The sequence below is a fragment of the Mytilus californianus genome, unplaced genomic scaffold, assembly GCF_021869535.1.
Source record: "Mytilus californianus isolate M0D057914Y unplaced genomic scaffold, xbMytCali1.0.p SCAF_21, whole genome shotgun sequence".
Lineage (NCBI taxonomy): Eukaryota > Metazoa > Mollusca > Bivalvia > Mytilida > Mytilidae > Mytilus > Mytilus californianus.
Genome location: NW_026262670.1, coordinates 918388 through 941032, shown reverse-complemented (window position 1 = coordinate 941032; position 22645 = coordinate 918388). Strand labels below are relative to the sequence as shown.

At 35.2% G+C, this 22645-nt stretch overlaps 2 protein-coding genes across 2 annotated transcripts; both read left to right on the top strand.

The window, feature by feature from the left end:
• The first annotated feature begins 1117 nt into the window (after window positions 1-1117).
• On the top strand, window positions 1118-2887 carry LOC127731948 (neuropeptide Y receptor type 4-like). Its single transcript, XM_052240886.1, has 2 exons — window positions 1118-1224; window positions 1726-2887. Exons 1-2 carry the CDS (start codon window positions 1217-1219, stop codon window positions 2876-2878), a joined length of 1161 nt encoding a protein of 386 aa, XP_052096846.1. The 5' UTR covers window positions 1118-1216; the 3' UTR covers window positions 2879-2887.
• A 15672-nt stretch (window positions 2888-18559) lies between these two features.
• On the top strand, window positions 18560-22338 carry LOC127731947 (cholecystokinin receptor type A-like). The gene is made up of 2 exons (XM_052240885.1): window positions 18560-18577; window positions 19933-22338. The coding sequence occupies exon 2, from the start codon at window positions 19934-19936 to the stop codon at window positions 21122-21124; it is 1191 nt and encodes a 396-aa protein (XP_052096845.1). The 5' UTR covers window positions 18560-18577; window position 19933; the 3' UTR covers window positions 21125-22338.
• Window positions 22339-22645: the final 307 nt, after the last annotated feature.

Here is a 22645-nt window from a genome sequence, read left to right as displayed (position 1 = left end):
TAAAGTTTTTGACAAATAGTAGTACCAGTAGTAGTAGTATATCGAAGTACCAGTAGTAGTAGTATAGTAGTACCAGTAGTAGTAGTATATCGAAGTACCAGTAGTAGTAGTATATCGAAGAACCAGTAGTAGTAGTATATCGACAAACATTAACTAAACACGTGTATGTTTTATTGTTTACCCTAATGACGGTGAAGTCATTGAAAAAAAGTTAAATAAAGAAAAATTCACATAGAAAAAGAACTATATAGACAATTGAAATAACAGTCCACTTTATGGGAAGGGAAGGGGATTAATATCAGAGAAAATCGATTCAAATAGATAATCATCTGTCATAAATTCCAAATCATAAACAATTACGATTATCCTGGTCTGAAACTGAAACTTAATGACAAGTATCTTTTATGAATTAAAACGAATAGTTCAACATATTTTTTCCATAGTTTAGTTTCCTTATGAATTAAAACGCATTTTCAACAAATTTTTCCCACAGTTTATACACTGCTTGAAAAATTGAAATTGTATATATCATTTGTACATGAAAATACAATATTTAGTATTTCAGTGCTTGTACCGACCTCAATGATTGTGTACGTCATGTATGCTTATTTTATTTCTAACCTATGAAACCACATAATGTGACATTGTATAGGAAATCCTACATATGGAACAAACTAAGATGAAAGAATAGAAAAACTCATCATAGATAGTAGGCTTATAATTTTGTACGCCACACGTGCGTCTCGTCTACAATTTTAAGAGACTCATCAGTGACGCTCGAATCAAACAAGTTAAAAGGTCAAATAAAGTATGATGAATCTGAAGAGCATCGAGGACCAAAATTTCCGAAAGGTTTTCCAATACAGATCAAGTAATTGATTACTGCGGTAGAAAATCTTTAGTATTTATTAATAGTTTAAATTTTCTGTTATCATTTATTTAGGGGGATATACACAACAGTCACAAAATATCCTCGTATCATAAAAAAACCAAATCTATTAAACATGTTAAAGATGACGTGCAAAAGATAATCTCACTATAATTATTTAGTAGATAATCTATGTTTTATTTACTTATTTCCATTACACGACACAAGGAAGTATGTATACAAAGAAGGAAGGAAACGTACGTCAAGTACTGTTATGTTTCATCCTATTTAATCAGATTTACTTTTCATTTACCATTATTCTCATGATCTGGTTTATAGTTTTATAGAATGAAAGGGTAAGTTTTATTACAAAAGATACTTCTTCTTTGGGTCATATGTTTTTATACTTACGTTTAGATTTTCATTAATCTTATTTCCAACGTTTAAGTTCTTACGATGGGAATAATTTGAGATAATCTTGTTAAGATAATTAATAAAATAGCGTTGATCAAACATTGCCATTGTACACCTAGTCGGATAATTTTCTAATAAAAGTTGAACTCCGTCTTTAAAATTGCTATGGAAATACAAACACAATTTTATTTAGGGGCCAGCTGAGGACAACCTCCGGGTGCGGGATTTTCTCGCTGCATTGAAGACCCATTGGTGGCCTTCGGCTGTTGTCTGCTCTTTGGTCGGGTTGTTGTCTCTTTGACATATTCCCCATTTCCATTCTCAATTTTACATGAACCATTTCTAGGCAAAGTGTAGCTTACGTTATTCAGATACCAACCTTAAGGTCTGTTTAAACTGATTATATTCTATCTTTAACTAAGTTATTTTATTTTAATATCTAGGATGGAAGTCAACACTACTCATAGCTTTTTTATGGATATTAAGAATTCAACCATTACAACAGGTTCATATCACTTAAATACAACAGACAACAACAATCTTGTGGAAATAGATCTCCAGAATTTCCTAAACAACGACATTCCAGTAATGTCTATTCTTAGTGTTCTTTCGTTACTTGGAGTTATCGGGAATCTTCATGCTATTGTCATATTTCGTAGGTACCCGGTATCTCCCGTTACAATTCTAATCTTATGGATGGTTGTGGTTGATTTCGTAACGTGTTTCGTGTGTATTCCTCTAGAACTGGTGCAGATACGCTTCAAATACACATATCCATCAGATGTATTATGCAAATTTACTCGTTTTCTTACTAATTATACGAGTTTTATTGCTGGTATCTTACTCATTATAATATCAGTTGAACGACGACAAAAAATATGCGCGCCATTCCAGTGGCAGTTATCTCTCGAAAGAGCTAAAATATTAGGGATAGTTGTTACTATAGTATGTGCTTTTATGTCTATTCCGTCCGTCTTTTTATATGGCTTTTCAGAAATAGTTGTAAATGATGCAGAAACATTTGATAAAGGTTGTACATTCCTTAGAGGAAAGAAAAACTTAATGCCAACAACCTACGCCATATTGGTTTTTGTCGTCTGCTTCATAGGATTCTTCATATGCGCTGTCGCTTATATTCAGATTGTCAATGTAATAAGAAAACAACTTCGGGCAGAAAAAAACAGAACGACACAGTATTTCGACGGAATGTCTAACAATGAAGATCCAGCATCCCCTGGACCAAGGACCAGATCAGAGAGCCTTACTCCAGAAGCTTGGGACCAGTTCACTTCCACGATACAAAGAAGAAAGACGCGACAAAAGCGCTATAAAGACTCGAGAACTATGACTATAATGCTATTGATAGCAACTGGAGTATCTTTCGCTGGTTTCATTCTACATGTCTCTGCTGTTATCCTACGAACAACTGACGCGTTAAAAGGTGTCCGATCAATATACTCTGTTTTAGTTAGAGGCTATTATTTACATAGTTCTGTTCATCCAATTATTTACTTCATTGTAGACCAACGATTTAGGACTGAATGTAAAAAGTTTTATAGTAGTATGATAACGTCATTGTCTGTTGATAAAGAATAACATTTTTAACACCTTTGTTTTCTTTTTTTTTAATTAAAAACGTTGGTCCCTTATTCCGTTAGAAATATTTGTTTTAACTACCTTTATGTGTTTGAATATTTTTTTCTCCCGCCTTGAGAGTTAAATCTTTGGAGAAAATAATTGAAATAATTCCAGCGTTCTTATGATGTCACAGGCACGTGAGCACTCATTTTTTTGGATCAGTGTGATATTTACTTTGATAAAGTCATTTTTTATCTCCTTAAAATTTAAATATTCAAATAGGATATATACATTCTTTCATAATTTTCTTTGTATTTGAGAAAATGATATATATATCTAGACGTTAACAAAGTTATTTATTACTACGAAATGGGAATAGTCCCAGCTATGAATTGGAAAAAGTCTGAGGCATAATGCGTTTTATCAAATGCCATTGTTTTCGCTTACGTCTTTATAACAAAAGAATAATCGATTACAATCGAATGTTAAACGTTTGTCAATTATGGACTTTTGTTAAGGTCAGTACGTTTTATATTGACCTGTTCGAATTTTCTCGACTGAGGACGAAGTTCGAGGTTCAATATAATCTAACAGATTCATATATAACATATTGACTGAGTGAAAGTCCTCATTTTATATATTACATATATATAAATAGTGAATGTTTAAAAATGACATTGACTCTATGTTATTATTTTTGGAAATTATATTGACTCGATGTTACTATTTTTAGTAACATGGGGTCAATGCTCTTTTTAAAAATATTATCGCCGAGTCAATATGTCAAAATAGTGTAAAAATACAATATATATATTGGGAAACACGTGACCAACAAAATCAATGAGAAACAAGAAATTTAAATCAAACCATATATATGTAATATTTAGTGTAATTTATCAGATATATCTTGTTTAAGAGGGATATTTGGGCAGTTTCCGAGGCAAACTACTGGCTCATATTTTATAAATATTTATACATATACACTAAATGAAATGAAACTTATAAATATAAAAATAAAAAGATGTGGTATAATTTCCAATGAGACAACTATCCACCAGAGACCAAATGACATAGTATTTAACAACTATAGGTCACCGCACGGCCTTCAACATTGAACAAACTCATACCGCATAGTCAGCTATAAAAGGCCCCGAAATGACAAATGTAAAATAATTCAAACAAGAAAACTAACAGTCTAATTTATGTACAAAAAATGCATCCTCCGGGTGCGGAATTTTCTCGCTGCGTTGGAGACCCATTGGTGGCCTTCGGCTGTTGTCTGCTCTTTGGTCGGGTTGTTGTCTCTTTGACATATTCCCCATTTTCATTCTAAATTTTATGTTTAAAACAAACAGACAAAACGTTTATTATTCTCCGTGTTGAAGTCCTCACTTTATGTGTCAGACCACCAATTATCCGTGTTGAAGTCCTCACTTAATGTCTCAGACCACCAATTCTCCGTGTTGAAGTCCTCACTTTATGTGTCAGACCACCAATTCTCCATGTTGAAGTCCTCACTTTATATGCAAGACCACCAATTCTCCGTGTTAAAGTCCTCACTTTATGTGTTATACCACCTATTCCCCGTGTTGGTCCCAGGTGTCAGACCACCAATTCTCTGTGTAAATGTCCTCACTTTATGTGTCAGACCAACAATTCTCCATGTTGAAGTCCTCACTTTACGTGTCCTACCTGCAATTCTCCGTGCTGAAGTCCTCACTTTATGTGTCAGACCACCAATTCTCCGTGTTGAGAAGTCCTCACTTTATGTGTCAGACCATCAATTCTCCGTGTTGAAGTCCTCACTTTATGTGTCAAACCACCAATTCTCCGTGTTGAAGTCCTCACTTTATGTGTCAGACCACCAGTTTTCCGTGTTGAGAAGTCCTCACTTTATGTGTCAGACCATCAATTCTCCGTGTTGAATTCCTCACTTTATGTGTCAGACCACAAACCACCAATTCCCCGTGTTGAAGTCTCAGGTGTCAGATCACCAATTCCATGTGTTGACGTCCTCACTTTATGTGTCAGACCACCAAATCTCTGTGTTGTAGTCCTCACTTTATGTGTCAGACTACCAATTCTCTGTGTTGAACTCCTCACTTTATGTGTCAGACCTCTAATTCTCCGTGTTGAGAAGTCCTCACTTTATGTGTCAGACCACCAATTCTCCTTGTTGAGAAGTCCTCACTTTATGTGTCAGACCACCAATTCTCCGTGTCGAAGTCCTCACTTTATGTGTCAGACCACCAATTCTCCGTGTTGAAGTCCTCACTTTATGTGTCAGACCACCTATTCTCCGTGTTAAAAAGTCCTCACTTTATGTGTCAGACCACCAATTCACCTTGTTGAGAAGTCCTCACTTTATGTGTCAGACCACCAATTCTCCGTGTCGAAGTCCTCACTTTATGTGTCAGACCACGAATTCTCCGTGTTGAAGTCCTCACTTTATGTGTCAGACCATCTATTCTCCGTGTTGAGAAGTCCCCACTTTATGTGTCAGACCACCAATTCTCTGTGTTGTAGTCCTCACTTTATGTGTCAGACCACCAATTCTCTGTGTTTAAGTCCTCACTTTATGTGTCAGACCATCAATTCTCCGTGTTGAAGTCCTCACTTTATGTGTCAGACCACCAATTCTCAATGTTGAAGTTCTCGCTTTATGTGTCAGACCACCAATTCTCTGTGTTGAAGTCCTCATTTTATGTGTCAAACCACCAATTCTCCGTGTTGAAGTCATCGCTTTGTGTGTCAGACCACCAATTCTCCGTGTTGAAGTCCTCACTTTATGTGTCAGACCACCTATTCTCCGTGATGAGAAGTCCTCCCTTTATGTGTTAGACCACCAATTATTTGTGTTGAAGTCGTCATTTTATGTGTCAGACCACCGATTCTCCGTTTTGAAGTCATCACTTTATGTGTCAGACCACCAATTCTCCGTGTTGAAGTCCTCACTTTATGTGTCAGACCACCAATTCTCCATGTTGAAGTCCTCACTTTATATGCAAGACCACCAATTCTCCGTGTTGAAGTCCTCACTTTATGTGTTATACCACCTATTCCCCGTGTTGGTCCCAGGTGTCAGACCACCAATTTTCTGTGTAAAAGTCCTCACTTTATGTGTCAGACCAACAATTCTCCATGTTGAAGTCCTCACTTTACGTGTCCTACCTGCAATTCTCCGTGCTGAAGTCCTCACTTTATGTGTCAGACCACCAATTCTCCGTGTTGAGAAGTCCTCACTTTATGTGTCAGACCATCAATTCTCCGTGTTGAAGTCCTCACTTTATGTGTCAAACCACCAATTCTCCGTGTTGAAGTCCTCACTTTATGTGTCAGACCACCAGTTTTCCGTGTTGAGAAGTCCTCACTTTATGTGTCAGACCATCAATTCTCCGTGTTGAATTCCTCACTTTATGTGTCAGACCACAAACCACCAATTCCCCGTGTTGAAGTCTCAGGTGTCAGATCACCAATTCCATGTGTTGACGTCCTCACTTTATGTGTCAGACCACCAAATCTCTGTGTTGTAGTCCTCACTTTATGTGTCAGACTACCAATTCTCTGTGTTGAACTCCTCACTTTATGTGTCAGACCTCTAATTCTCCGTGTTGAGAAGTCCTCACTTTATGTGTCAGACCACCAATTCTCCTTGTTGAGAAGTCCTCACTTTATGTGTCAGACCACCAATTCTCCGTGTCGAAGTCCTCACTTTATGTGTCAGACCACCAATTCTCCGTGTTGAAGTCCTCACTTTATGTGTCAGACCACCTATTCTCCGTGTTAAAAAGTCCTCACTTTATGTGTCAGACCACCAATTCACCTTGTTGAGAAGTCCTCACTTTATGTGTCAGACCACCAATTCTCCGTGTCGAAGTCCTCACTTTATGTGTCAGACCACGAATTCTCCGTGTTGAAGTCCTCACTTTATGTGTCAGACCATCTATTCTCCGTGTTGAGAAGTCCCCACTTTATGTGTCAGACCACCAATTCTCTGTGTTGTAGTCCTCACTTTATGTGTCAGACCACCAATTCTCTGTGTTTAAGTCCTCACTTTATGTGTCAGACCATCAATTCTCCGTGTTGAAGTCCTCACTTTATGTGTCAGACCACCAATTCTCAATGTTGAAGTTCTCACTTTATGTGTCAGACCACCTATTCTCCGTGATGAGAAGTCCTCCCTTTATGTGTTAGACCACCAATTATTTGTGTTGAAGTCGTCATTTTATGTGTCAGACCACCGATTCTCCGTTTTGAAGTCATCACTTTATGTGTCAGACCACAAATTCACCGTGTTGAAGTCCTCAATTTATTTGTCAGACCACCAATTCTCCGTTTTGAAGTCCTCACTTTATGTGTCAGATCACCAATTATCTCTGTTGAAGTCCTCACTTTATGTGTCAGGCCACCAAATCTCCTTGTTGAGAAGTCCTCACTTTATGTGTCAGACCATCAATTCTCCGTGTTGACTTCCTCACTTATGTGTCAGACCACCATTTCTCCGTGTTGAAGTCCTCACTTTATATGTCAGACCACCAATTCTCCGTGTTGAAGTCCTCACTTTATGTGTCAGACCACCAATTCTCCCGTGTTGAGAAGTCCTCACTTTATGTGTCAGACCACCAATTCTCTGTGTCGAAGTCCTCGCTTTATGTGTCAGACCACCAATTCTCTGTGTCGAAGTCCTCACTTTATGTGTCAGATCACCAATTCTCCGTGTTGAAGTCCTCACTTTATGTGTCAGACCACCATTTCTCCGTGTTGAAGTTCTCATTTTATGTTTCAGACCACCAATTCTCCGTGTTGAAGTCCTCACTTTATGTGTCAGACCACCAATTCTCCGTGTTGAGAAGTCATCACTTTATGTGTCAGACCATCAATTTTCCGTGTTGAGGTCATCATTTTATGTGTCAGGCCGCCAATTTTCTGTGTTGAAGTCCTCACTTTATGTGTCAGATCACCAATTCTCTGTGTTGAAGTCCTCACTTTATGTGTCAGACCACCAATTCTCCGTGTTGAAGTCCTCACTTTATGTGTCAGACCACCAATTCTCCGTGTTGAAGTCCTCACTTTATGTGTTATACCACCAATTCTCCGTTTTGAAGTCATCAAGTTATGTGTCAGACCACCAATTCTCCGTGTTGAAGTCCTCACTTTATGTGTCAGACGACCAATTCTCCGTGTTGAGAAGTCCTCACTTTATGTGTCAGACCACCAATTATCCGTGTTGAAGTTCTCACTTTATTTGTCAGACCACCAATTCTCCGTGTTGAAGTCCTCACTTTATGTGTCAGACCACCAATTCTCCGTGTTTAGAAGTCATCACTTTATGTGTCAGACCATCAATTCTCCGTGTTGAAGACATCACTTTATTTTTTTGATAAAGATCAGATTTTGATTTTTGTCTCGCCTACAACGAAAGTCGCAGAATTCGAGAATTCGAATAAAATCCGACGGCGGTATACACTTTGTGTAAACAGGGCCTTAAATTAATATGTTTAATATGAGGCATTGTAATAGGCAGTGGTCTTGGATTGCTCAACTCCCCAGAAGCTTAGCAGTTTTCGTGTTTTATCATTCATTTTTATTTTTCTGGATATATTTCAACTTGGTTTCAGAAAAAAACATTTTCAAACCTCAAAATTAAAAGAGCACTCTATAAATAACTGATAATTTTGATTATTGATATCAAATTCACATTTAGATATAGTAAAACCTGTCTCAATTGAACCTTTTTGAGACTGATGATGTTATGTTTTGGAAGATGTTAGATAAAATCATTTAACCAGGTTCACAACACATACAATTTGATAAGACTAGACTTAAGAACATGTTTGGTTTAGAAAGGTTTCCGGTTTATACAAGATTCGATTTAAACATGTCTTTTTTTGCTTTATGTTTGGTGAAGATCTGAACATTGTTAGCTTATTATTATGATTTGTCAAAGTCGTTATTGTATTGTTATTTCTGGTAGAACTACTACCTCTCTAATAGCTTCCTTTGCATTTTCTCGTTTTATGAAAAGATGTACCTATATATCGTGCTCTAGCTTGGACAGGAACTTCCACAAGATAACTTTTTTTCAGACTGAAGTTCTATGGACAACAGTCTTATCCAAGTACTGTAGGAGCTGTTACGACTGTGAGCACTATTATTTTAAAATTAAGGCGAAGTACACGTAATAGGGTAGTATTTATGATTTTTATGAAATTATGAAATTATGAACGTAATTGGAAATCGTCGACCCATCTGAATATTTAAAAAGTGAAATATATGTACAATTCATATCTTTAAGAAAACATTCAATCAAAATTTATGAAAAAGGAACTTTATTATAATGTACATAAGAATCATCATTAAAATACATTTTTATTCAATTTCAATTTCTCGAAATTACGTCCACGGAATTTCTTGGATTCTTTTTCATTCAGGAAACGGAAATCATGTACACAGCGATAACATATTTCATTTTAAAACAAAGTTCTTAGGAAGGAATTTTGATAAATCCCGCTATTACGAAATAAAATGTCTTTCTTCGTCGCTACTTCCATATACATGATCATTCTATACATTATTAGTTTTATTTTAAATGATAGAATATGAAGACAGCACGTTAAATATTTTCATGCTTCCGAAGCGTTTTTCTGGATTTATCTTCATCAGGAAGGCTCAAAGCCGTTTATTTGAAAGCCAAGTATGTATAAGAACCGAAACATTTGAAGAGTTATATGACAAAAAACCTTAAAAAAAAATAGCCAAATCCATCTATTAAGGTCAATTTTGACTGAGGGAGTCGAAACCATAGTTTCTTTATAATTTCAAGATTTAGAAATGGACAATTTTAGAAAGGTTTAATGTTACCAATTAATTCACGAATGACAATAAAAAAAAATTTAGACGCGTTTGACGCCTAAGTCACGACAGAGAAAAAGTGTATGTTTGTCTGTGACAATAGATAACACAGTTAAACCTGTCTAAACCGAACTTCTTCGGGACTTAAAAGATTTTGTTCGATTTTGACAGATGTTCGGTTTCTACAGGTTCACAACGCATACACTTTGATATGACTGGGCGTACGAACATGTTTGGTTTAGCCAGGTTTTTGGTTTATGCAAGATTCGGTTTGGACAGGTTTCACTGTAAATATAAAAATAAGGAGATGTGGTATGTGAAAGTTCCTATCATCTTAAAGTGCAATTTTCTGCCCCTTGAAGATCTGAAACCATGAAGACATCACAACTCATTGTAAACTACAAACGAAGATTGTCATACATGTATAATCTAATGAAGAAGAAATACTTAAGATAAAAAGTTGAAAATTTATGTATATCAATTACGTTGACATAATCTGATTTAAATTAAAAGAATGATTGAAGCTCTAGAAGTCTATATATTAATGCTAAAGGTGCAATTAAACGCCAATTTCATACAAAATTTATCGTGCCAAAGACAAGATTTAAGGAGAATGACCGTTTACAAAAGATGATACTTCGCATTTGGAAAGTTTTTAATAATTCTCGGGTTGATAAGCAACAAATGCCATGTGACCGAAGATTTCTGTCGATTGTTAAAACGAGGCAATTTTTATGTTCTACACGGTTTTGTTTTTTGGAAAATGAGTTCACTCGTTGGTTGTTGTCTTTCGTATTTGTTTTTCATTTATTGTTTTGAACATTGTTTGCAATCATACCACATTTTGTTACTTTAATATTTAAGAAATAATTCATGGCAGCCGTAGATTTGTTTTCATTTAACCATAGTTCTGGCATTTATATTTGATAATTTTAACCAGAGCGAAAGCGAGGGATAAATACCATGGTAATGGCTGTGAAAAGGCTCTGGTCCATTGTTGGGATGTAATGAATCATCATTATGCACAGCCGTCTAAAGTGCTGGCGGAAATTTAACTCACTGGTTACGTAATTGTTTCCTAAGTAGTCGGCAAAGTTGTTGCAGTTTTCATTTATAGGAGCATCTGAAATTATATCGTCTGCAAAACTGTCCTCAACTTTCTCCACCGGAAGAAATGGTAATCCAAAAATCTGCGTAAACCATATCCTATTTCAGTTGACTTATCTTTGTCCACATTATCTAAGCCTAAAAGACTGTAGTATTTGGATACATTTTAATAAAACAGTTCAAATTAATTTCAGTTTGTTGTTTTTTTTTTGTTATTATATTTGATAATTTTAACCAGAGCGAAAGCGAGGGATAAATACCATGGTAATGGCTGTGAAAAGGCTCTGGTCCATTGTTGGGATGTAATGAATCATCATTATGCACAGCCGTCTAAAGTGCTGGCGGAAATTTAACTCACTGGTTACGTAATTGTTTCCTAAGTAGTCGGCAAAGTTGTTGCAGTTTTCATTTATAGGAGCATCTGAAATTATATCGTCTGCAAAACTGTCCTCAACTTTCTCCGCCGGAAGAAATGGTAATCCAAAAATCTGCGTAAACCATATCCTATTTCAGTTGACTTATCTTTGTCCACATTATCTAAGCCTAAAAGACTGTAGTATTTGGATACATTTTAATAAAACAGTTCAAATTAATTTCAGTTTGTTGTTTTTTTTTTTGTTAATTATAAATAATTTTTTTTAACTTGGGAAATTACAATTTGTTTATGAATAGTCAAGAATTTGTTTTTTATAATTTTTATTTTAATCAAATGCATTGAATTTTCAATAGATAAATTTCGCGCAAACGTAACGAGTTTTGTCGCGCAAACTTAGGACGAATTCGCGCAAACGTAACGCGCCGACCTCTTTTTATGGCTCAACTTCTGCTTTAAAAAAATGTGTTTTTTGTCATGTGAATTTCTCATTTATCATGAGTAAAATATTTGGTGTTCTATGCAAGATCCACATGTCTGCTTAGCTCGACCTAAATTCACATCCATTTCTCAGATATCATAAGTAGTAGGTTAACTATGGATGGTGTATAGAATGATTGTAAGGGAAATATGTCTGTTTGGCCGGTATCAGATATCCTTGACCTCATTTTTATGGTTGATTGGTCAATGACAATGATTGGTCAAAGTTTCCACAGTTTAGCCCTCTTCTAAGATACTTTAAGCAATAGATTAACTATATTTGGTATATGGAATGCTTGTAGGAGATCTAGACATTTGTCATTTACTTTATTTTCATGGTTCATTGGTCAATGTTATTTTATCCTGGGTAAGTGTTTTACTTGCAAAACATAAGCAATAGGTCAACTATAATTGGTGAATATTTTAATATGTGAAAATCAACAGAACATTATAAATTAGAACTTTCAAAAACTGAAATTAAGCTATGATTGATACTATCATAAATAGTATAACTGGTAACTATATGATGGTGATTTCGGTATTTTTTTAAAACAAACTCAGGGGCGGATCCAGCCATTTTTAAAAGGGGGTTCCAATCATATGTCCCCATTCAAAAGCATTGATCGTAAAAAAAAGGGGGGTTTAACCCTCGGACCCCGAACCTCCCCTCTGGATTCGCCACTGAAACTTTACAGAAATTGTTAGCAGTTTTAGATTTTATTTTCTAAACTGTTTTGGAAATACTTATATTGAGACTTAAAATTTCAAACAATTAGAATAATTCTGAAATCAGTTCGTTGTATATCTACAACCAAAAAAAAGTCATTAGTTTATAGGAGCGAGTGGGAGGCTTCCGATAAATCTAAATGAAAATGATAATTGTGTGCGAAAGGGTTTGTAGATAAATATTGAAATTTTATCTTCGTCCTAGATCTCGGGTAAGAAGAACATAAGCATCGTGAAATGACGTAACATTATAATCATGTCATTAAATTTTTGCATTAAATTGCAATGGTTCAAAATTTGAATATCAATACGGAAATATACTATTTTCATATTACCGACTTTTGACCCCGGATTTTAACATTTTTCGACAGGTTACCTACTCTGTGGTATGACATCCTGGTACTCGGTCAGTTAAGAGCAACCAAAAGACGGAAATCAAAAATATAATTGGTGCAATTTTAGGGGAAACTTTAGTGTTTTCCGATGATTTTGTCGTGCAAAGAAAACATATAAGAGGTAATTTCACACACCCCCTAAATTGTACCGATTGTAAGCTTGATTTGACTTCTTTAAGTAGCTCTTACTTGACCGAGTACCAGGATGTCAAACCACAGAAAAGGCAACCTGTCGAAAAATTATCTAATCCGGTGTCAAAAGTAAACTTGACCCCTGCTGTTGTTTCGCTCTTATCTACACAAACAACAGGTCACGCTAATTTAAGACAGCCACGATTAAGGCCGTATCATACTCTCTCGCGCTTTACGAGAGTTCAGAGTTCAAATTATTGAAAATGGCGCCCTACAAGTAAACATGACTCCACGCAAAATTGGAAAGAATATATGCGCTGTTTGCAAAATTCTTAATTCAGTACCCCTGAATTTGTTTATGGTTGACAAACTAACTTTATTTCATTCACTAGTCTAATTTTCTTTTCAAAGTCAGCCATGTTTATCTAGGACGCTGCGTATCGGAATATCTCTAGAGTTACTGAAAAATCAATTGACCAATGCGATGCTCTAATTAGCCTATATCAATTTACCACTGACCCGTTGTTTGTGGCGAAGTATCAATCAGCGGGTGGCCAGTTTAAGTCAAAAGTAGGTAATATGAAAATAGTCTATTCGAACATGATTTAGTTCCGGATCAAATATTTTTCCGTATAAGAATTTTACACACATAACGCCAAAAATATATGCAATGTGTGTATCAATACAACGTCGTCTGCATTTTGACATCAATTAATTTATGATGTCACATTACGGTTGGTTTTTATGAGGGGGAGAGAGAGAGGGGTAAAAATAGAAAAGTGTGCTCTATTTATTTAAGTGTATATCTACGTGACACGAGTTTTTCAACCTCCACATTGAAACAACAACTCAGTATCTGGAACTCTTCTATAGCATAACCGTAACAGCGTTTCTGCTTAATCACACTGAACTGTTAACTCTGGATGAAGCATTTAAGTGTTTCAAGGAACTATACACTGGTATCGATTTGTGGACAAGGGTAACCTTTTCTAGTTTTATGCAAAATCACAAGATATTTTACTAAACAAACAAAAGATAAACGCCCTATTCCGGAACAAGAATTTGTATACAAATCCTTGTCTGGAAGGGAAAGTAGCATCAGAACCCCTTGATAAGATCAGCGAAAGAAAGGATACAAAAAATCATCGGAAATAAGACAGACGAAAAAGGTAAAATAACAAAAATACCGAACTCAAAGGAAAATTCAAAACGGAAGGTCCCTTATCAAATGACAAAATCAAAAGTTCAAACACATCAAACGAATGGAAAACAATTGTCATATTCCTGACTTGGTACAGGAATATTGCACAGATTCATGTGGCGGATCCATTTGGATGTTCCAGGGTTTTAACGGTATTGTCTATTTGTCAATTACCTATATTTATTCTGTTATAACACACTTTTAACACAAGTTGCTTCCCTTTGCCAATTGCCAGACTGGTTTTTAACTGAACTTGCAATGTCAGCTGTTGTCTGTGTACAGTAAAATAAGTTATAAGTTATATAGTATAGGCATTTATCTTACCTCTTTTACGTTTCAAGGAATATGATTGGTTAAAAGCAACCGCGTGGAGACCGTGTATTTTCCATATTAGGTTATTAGGGTTTCATATTAGGTTAGTAGGCGGGGCTTATTTCAATACACGGTTAATATTGGCAAAAGTTTCGGACAAAAAGCAAAATTATCGGACAAAAAGCGAAACGGACAAAAAGCAACGGACAAAAAGCAAAAGTGTCGGACAAAAAGCAACGGACAAAAAGCAAAAGTGACAAAAAGCAACGGACAAAAAGCAATATTATCGGACAAAAAGCAAAAGCGGACAAAAAGCAAATTGCGGACAAAAATCACCGTATCATTGGTGTTATGTCCCTTTATAAAAACAACACGGTGTTAAGGAAAAATCTTAAATGTTTCAACAGATGAAGAAATTGATGATGAACGATTAAAATAAATTCATAAAACACATTTAAAGCTAACAAGTTGTTATTGTTGGCATCTGTTCTTGTATAGACCAATGAAAGTAGGTTCTTAATACTAACGGTATTGAAGACTTGATCACTTTGATAGGCCACTAGTCTAAAAACCACAGATAGTCGGTAAGATAAATTCGTTACATAGTGTGCTAGTGGCCTAATACGATATATATGGGGTCAGTAAATTCCATATGGGGATTCTTCGCTCTCACCCCATATGGAATTTACTGACCCCATATATTTCGTATTAGGTCACTAGCACACTATGTAACTAATAATGCACAATTTCTTATTGAAAATTTACTTGATATCAAAAGTTTTTACCTTAACAAAAGAAAAGATGTAATTAAAAGATTTGAAAAACTTACAGATTATTACGCACATAATCACAGAAAAAATGTTCTTCCCATTTACTGTTCATTGGCAATGGCAATTTATGTCCCTCATAACAGACAAAAAGACTATTCAATATTGCTGCAGTCCTATTGCGTCAATTGCCATTTAAAAGATATGATATTTGCTTTGAAGAGGCATTAGCTGTCAAATTCATGTTTACCTATTTGACTCAAAATCTCATATTCGATTTATAACATACTCAAACGTATATCCAAATCATAAAAATTCTAAAATTAACAATTTACGATGCATGGACTCAATAATATTTATCAGCATTTCGTGTGTATTTTAGTCTAGACGCCATCTTATTAACCATCAAGGTGACCTCCGACAACTGCTGACGGACATATCTCGATACAAACATAAATATAGATATAAATAGATGGCGAACACGTGCAGTCGGATTTTTCTAGGTCTGTTTGATTTTATATTATAGGTTAAAAAAATATGTTTATCAATATTTTTACCTGTATAGGAATGAGATATTTGTATACAGTTTAGTTGAGATTTTGCATACAGTATAGTTGAGCTTTTGCATACAGTATAGTTGAGATTTTGCATACAGTAAAGTTGATGAGATTTCGCATACAGTATAGTTGAGATTTTGCATACAGTATAGTTGAGCTTTTGTATACAGTGAAGTTGAGCTCTTGCATACAGTATAGTTGAGATTTTGCATACAGTATAGTTGCAATTGTGCATACTGTAAAGTTGAGATTTTGCATACAGTATAGCTGAGCTTTTGCATTCAGTATAGTTGAGCTTCTGCATACAGTATAGTTGAGATTTTGCATAGTTGAGATTGTGCATACAGTTTAGTTGAGATTTTGCATACAGTATAGTTGAGCTTTTGGATACAGTATAGTTGAGCCTTTGCATACAGTGTAGTTGAGCTCTTGCATACCGTATAGTTGAGCTTTTGCATACAGTATAGTTTAGATTTTGCATGCAGTATAGTTGAGCTTTTGCATACAGTATAGTTGAGATTTTGCATAGTTGAGATTGTGCATACAGTAAAGTTGAGATTTTGCATACAGTACAGTTGAGCTTTTGCATACAGTATAGTTGAGATTTGCATAGTTGAGATTGTGCATACAGTAAAGTTGAGATTTTGCATACAGTATAGTTGAGCTTTTGCATACAGTAGAGTTGCGATTTTGCATAATTAAAATTGTGTTTACAGTATAGTTGAGATTTTGCATACCGAATAGTTGAGCTTTTGCATACATTATAGTTGAATTTTTGCATACAGTATAGTTGATATTTTGGATAGTTGAGATTGTGCATACAGTATAGTTGAGATTTTGCATAGTTGAGATTTTGCATACAGTATAGATGAGATTGTGTTTTGCATACAATAAAGATGAGATTGTGTTTAGCATACAGTATTATATTAATAGTTGTTGAGATTTATAAGGTGTTGTTGTACAACAAAAGACTTTACTGCGAGTGTATATACATTTGAACTGTGCATTACTGTTTGGATTGAATCTCTTTCATATTTACATGAGATTAACTCACAGAAGTAAAATCGACAAATACTGTTAAAAGAGAATGGGAACATAGATGATATTTGAAACCTTTCTGTCGGGGTGTATAAGATATATTTGTTGGTGGTACATTCAAGTACAAGCACATGGTTTCATTTTGATTATTGGTAGTTTCTCTCCAAAAATAACATTCAATATTTGCCAATTCCTGTAACTAGAGATCAATATTAGTTATCTACCTTAGAAGGGACATACATTTTCTTTGACAATGAAGATCTAACTTTTGACTTTTCACTAAAGATTGGGTAAAATGCCTATATATCACTTTCAACTTATCATATTTTGCGAGGGCAGAAGCCCATTTTGTCTAGTTTAGAACCAGTCTAGAATTGAAAAAGGGGATACTAACTTTTCGGCATGAATGATAGTAGATATTTCAAAACATAGTGGCGCAACCGTATTACTGGCACTATAAAGTGTCGCATTTTTCGAAAAGTTTACTGTCAATTGCAATTGATATATAGTAGATATTTCAAAAACTAGTTGCGCAAACGTATTACTTGCGCAAAAGGACGCAAATATATTTCTCCCAAAAATATATAACTTATATATGCAGTCGTACAGTACATCTTCATCAATGCCAAGGCAATGACTTTTAAATGAATGGAACAATAAGCGGTATTATTTGATAACTGATTCTTAATCACAATTTTGTATTTATGCTGTTACAGTAGTTAACTTAGGTAAACTTCGGAATTCCTCGGACCATGCATGTATGTAATTATCATGTTCCTGTATAACTGAGGTAAACTTCGGAATTCCTCGGACCATGCATGTATGTAATAACCATGTTCCTGTATAACTTAGGTAAACTTCGGAATTCCTCGGACCATGCATGTATCTTCGGAATTCCTCGGACCATACATGTATGTAATTACAATGTTCCTGTATAACTTAGGTAAACTTCGGAATTCCTCGGACCATGCATGTATGTAATTACCATGTTCCTGTATAACTTAGATAAACTTCGGAATTCCTAGGACCATGCATGTATGTAATTACCATGTTCCGGTATAACTTAGGTAAACTTCGGAATTCCTCGGACCATGCATGAATGTAGTTACCATGTTCCTGTATAACTTAGATAAACTTCGGAATTCCTCGGACCATGCATGTATGTAATTACCATGTTCCTGTATAACTTAGATAAACTTCGGAATTCCTCGGACCATGCATGTATTTAATTACCATGTTCCGGTATAACTTAGGTAAACTTCGGAATTCCTCGGACCATGAATGTATGTAATTACCATGTTCTGGTATGATATTTATATTTGCATCTCATTTTTTAATGATTATGTGAAGGTTAATAACATATATATGCTCTTATATATTCCCTATAAATGGGATGGTTTAACCGGAAGTCTAAGTACTCTATTCAGAGATCACAAATAGCCTTTCTTTCCGAATTTTTTCACATATCTATTAAAATTTATTGTCACATATTCAACTGTCTGATCAGTTTGAAAGAAATCACAAAACACTCCTAGAACAACAGGCACAACAGCTAGTCATTTAACATGTTGAAAAAATGAACGAAATAGATAAACTAAAATATAAAATCAATTGACAAAATTACAAGCTTGAGCTCAACGAGTTGTATTTCTGTTTTTCGAAATTGAAGAGGAAGGATGTGCTTATGATGAATAATGTTTTATTTATACTTATATGTATCCGTTGTATAAGAAACTTCTGCGTCATTCTTCATCTGATTTTCGAAAAAAGGACTTAGGTAAGGTGGTTTAATGAAAAAAGGAAAGAATATATATGGTTGGGATTTAAATAGACAATAAATACAATAACTAAAATATGAAGTAATCATTAAAACAACAGTACTTTTATTGCTGTTGTTCATCTTGAAAAGTGCTTGGATGTTTTTTTAGAAATGAACTAAAGCTGTTAAAACTGATAGCAAGATCAAACGGATCCAAGCATCGACTAGGGCAGTACTCTTTATTGTTCATTTCTTCATGTACGCTACGTTTCAAACCCGGACAAGATAGTCAAATCCGGACAGGAAAGTCAAACGCGGACAAGATAGTCAAACCCTCACGAGCGAGCAATTAGAGGGATAATTCAATTTCAAGCGATTAACCATGTTTACTGTAAGACTAATTTGAATATAATAACACATTTTTTAAGTAAACAAGCATATATACTGTTATCGAACAAGTGTATGAAAGTGAAATACGATCAAATACGGCCATAATTCTATGCATGCTAAGTTTAATGTCAACGAATGACACGAAGACAAAAGCAACATAGCATGCCACATTGCATTGCTGAATATCAATAGGAGGCCACAAAGAATTAAGCTTTCGGTAATAATAATTAAAATTAAGTGAAGACAATCAAAATAAAGCGACTTTATTTTTTTGTATTACAATCTCAATATTAGACGGATAAGTAAAATCAACAAGTATTTGTATTGCGGGGACAATTTTACAAAATAGAGAAGGATAACAGGAATCACCAAAAATAGTGGACGGTACACTCGACTCCTAATAAAAATAGTGAACAGTCCACTCGACTCCCATAAAAATAGTGGACAGTACACACTTGACTCCTCATAAAAATAGTGGACAGTACACTCGACTCCTAAAAAAAATAGTGGACAGTGCACTCGCTTCCTCGGAAAAATAGTGGACAGTGCACTCGACTCCTCATCACAATACCGGACGGTACACTCGACTCCTAATAAAAATAGTGGACAGTCCACTCGACTCCCATAAAAATAGTGGACAGTACACACTCGACTCATAAAAATAGTGGACAGTACACTCGACTCCTCAGAAAAATGGTGGACAGTGCACTCGCCTCATCAGCAAATTAGTGGACAGTGCACTCGACTCCTCATCACAATACCGGACAGTACACTCGTCTCTTTATAAAAACAGTGGACAGTATGCACTCGACTCCTCATAAAAATATACGTACACACTACACTCATATACAAAACGACAACAAACAAATGGCGATCAAGATCAGCTCGATTTGGTACAGACATACACTGAACTTTAGTAGGGTTTTTTCATAGATCAGTTTATTAACATGTCTAAATTCAAACAAATTTTGTATCTGTTTCAGCATGTTCGAGTACTCTAGATCTTCTGACACATTTCCAATGTCCTACCCGAATACGGTTTCTAATTTCGCAAATTCAACTGTATCTCCCGATTATGTATGGGAATTTTTGGAGCAACTAGACTGGTACCAATTTGTTAACGAGCGAATACCGACTTTCGTGTTCCTTCTCGTCATTTCCGTGATCGGTATAATAGGAAATTCCCATGCTATCGTGATCTTCCGTAAGTATCCGTTATCTTCCGTAACTGTTTTAATCAGATGGATTGTTCACGTAGACTTATTGGCATGTTTTATTTGTATTCCTTTAGAACTTGTACACATACGTCATAGATACACCTATCAATTGAGAATTTTATGCAAAATCACCAGATATTCTACACATTTTACAAGTTTTTCATCCGGGGTTCTGCTTTTATTGGCAGCCATTGAAAGACGACAAAAGATTTGCGCACCTTTCAATTGGCAATTGTCATTTCGAAAAGCCAAGTGTGTTGGGATTTTCGTGCTGGCTTCGACTGGAATTATTTCTGTCCCAGCTGCAGTATACTATGATGTATTCGACCACAAAACAAGTAAACCGGTATTTGTTGGCAGAGACTGTCGGGATTCGAAAGGTTTTGAGCAAGCAAAAATGTATGCCTTGTTCGTTCTTGTTATTATATTATCCGGGTTTTTAGTTTGCACTGTTGCATACATACAGATTATAAAAGTAATAAGAACTCAATTAGAAATAGAACAAAACAGATCGAAATCAAATTCGTTATGGGAAACACGTTTTGCAGCGGAGGAATCTGAACAAAATAGCAGACGAGCTTCTTTGAAGGAGAAAGTTGAAAACCTGGAAATATCCGAAAATACGTGTAATAACTCTGATACTTTGTCAAGAACGCCTAAATCTCCCAGAGAAAAACGTTATAAGGATTCTTGGACAATAACGATGATGATCATGATAGCAACAGGGATTTCCTTTGTAGGATACATGTTACATTTTTGTGCAGTAATAATGAAAACAACTTTTCATCCAGAAACACTGGATAAAATAAGACCCGTCTACATATTGATTATCAGGGGTTATTTCTTGCAGAGTGCCATTCATCCCTTAATTTACTGCATAGTGGACAAGACGTTCCGAAAAGAAGGCAAAACTGTGTATAGGAAAACAATAAACAGACTTCGATCGAGAAAAAAATAAACTCTTATGTGTTTTTACATTGTTGGCACAAACTACATAAGACCTGTGACAAATGAGCTATCTTCCCAATAATTTTAGAATTTCATTACCTCAAAACCAGTACATATCGTAAACATATATGCCACATTGCCTCCTTTCCTGTTTATGATATCATACCAAATGCCATAGGTACTTGGGAACAGGACAATTGTTTTGCCCTCCCCCTTTTTTTCCAAAATCCGTTATTTTTTTTGTTTTCTATTAATTTCAATTATTTTCGCGTTTTTCTGTATTATATGAACATAAATATACTAGAAATAACTTGTATTTCCTATTTACTATCAATTCCAAGTTTACTATGCACAGCGGTCACTAATATATTCACTGAAACTTGGAAATAACGGATTTTGGAAAAAAGGGGGAGTACTAGAAAAAATGGTCCTGTCCCCAAGTACCTATGCTTAATGGAACTTAATAATCAAATAATTTTGATTTTGAAAATAAACTTTTTTCAAGAACTACATAACGGGGCCAACTAATGTAGCAGGGATGGGATATCATGGTTTTAAACTAGATACCTCAATGATGATTGTGGCCAACTTTGGCCAATGGAACAAAAATAACAAATAAGACAAACACCTTTATGAAAAAAAAAAAAAAAAACACTTTCAAACTCATTTTTATAATTGACAACCCCACCCCTTCTCATTACTAAATTACATATATGACTAAAGATTGAGCAACCCCATTAAAACCAGGATTTTCAATCCCTGCTACATTGTTTCTCTCAAACTCTATTTTATAACTGACCACCCTTTCTCTTTACTACTACATAGATGAGTAAACATTGAGCAATGGGAGAAACAATGCAGCAGGGATTGAAAATCCTGGTTTTAATGGGGTTGCTCAATCTTTAGTCATCTATGTACTAGTAATGAGAAGGGTGTGGGGTGGTCAGTTATAAAATTGAGTTTGACAGTGTTTCTTTTTTATTCTTTTTTATAAAGGTGTTTGTCTTTTTTGTTTCTGTTGTTCAATTGGCCAAAGTTGGCCACAATCATCATTGGGGTATCTAGTTTAAAAAGTGCGTGACCACCGTCACTGTGTCCGATCACCCCGTTAAACATTATAAGTTATCTACGTTCATATCCGTAGATATGGATATTTTAACACCCTGAAGTATCCAAGTACACCCTGAGGCGCAGCCGAAGGGTGTATAGGGTACTGAAGGGTGTTAAAATATAAATATCTAAGGATATGAACGTAGATAACGAATTTATCCTCGGTCTTAGTCTAAATCTGGCGATTTTTAGAGAAATTCGACCGCAAAGTTTAACGTGAAAGCAACGTTTTTTTTCATTTTTTAAATATCTTTTATTGAAATTTGGGAATTTGACATATTTTTAACGGGGTGTAGGGTACTACCTTTGGTAGAACCCTGCATGTAGACAAATATAAGACGTTTTTAAACTAGAGACAGAGAAACTGAAATGGGTCGAATTTGGCGCGCAATGTTGTGAGAGTTACATCATAAACAGTGTG

Coding starts and splice junctions, on each gene's coding strand:
- LOC127731947 (XM_052240885.1), top strand. CDS start 19,934: ATGTTCGAGTACTCTAGATCTTCTGACACATTTCCAATGTCCTACCCG.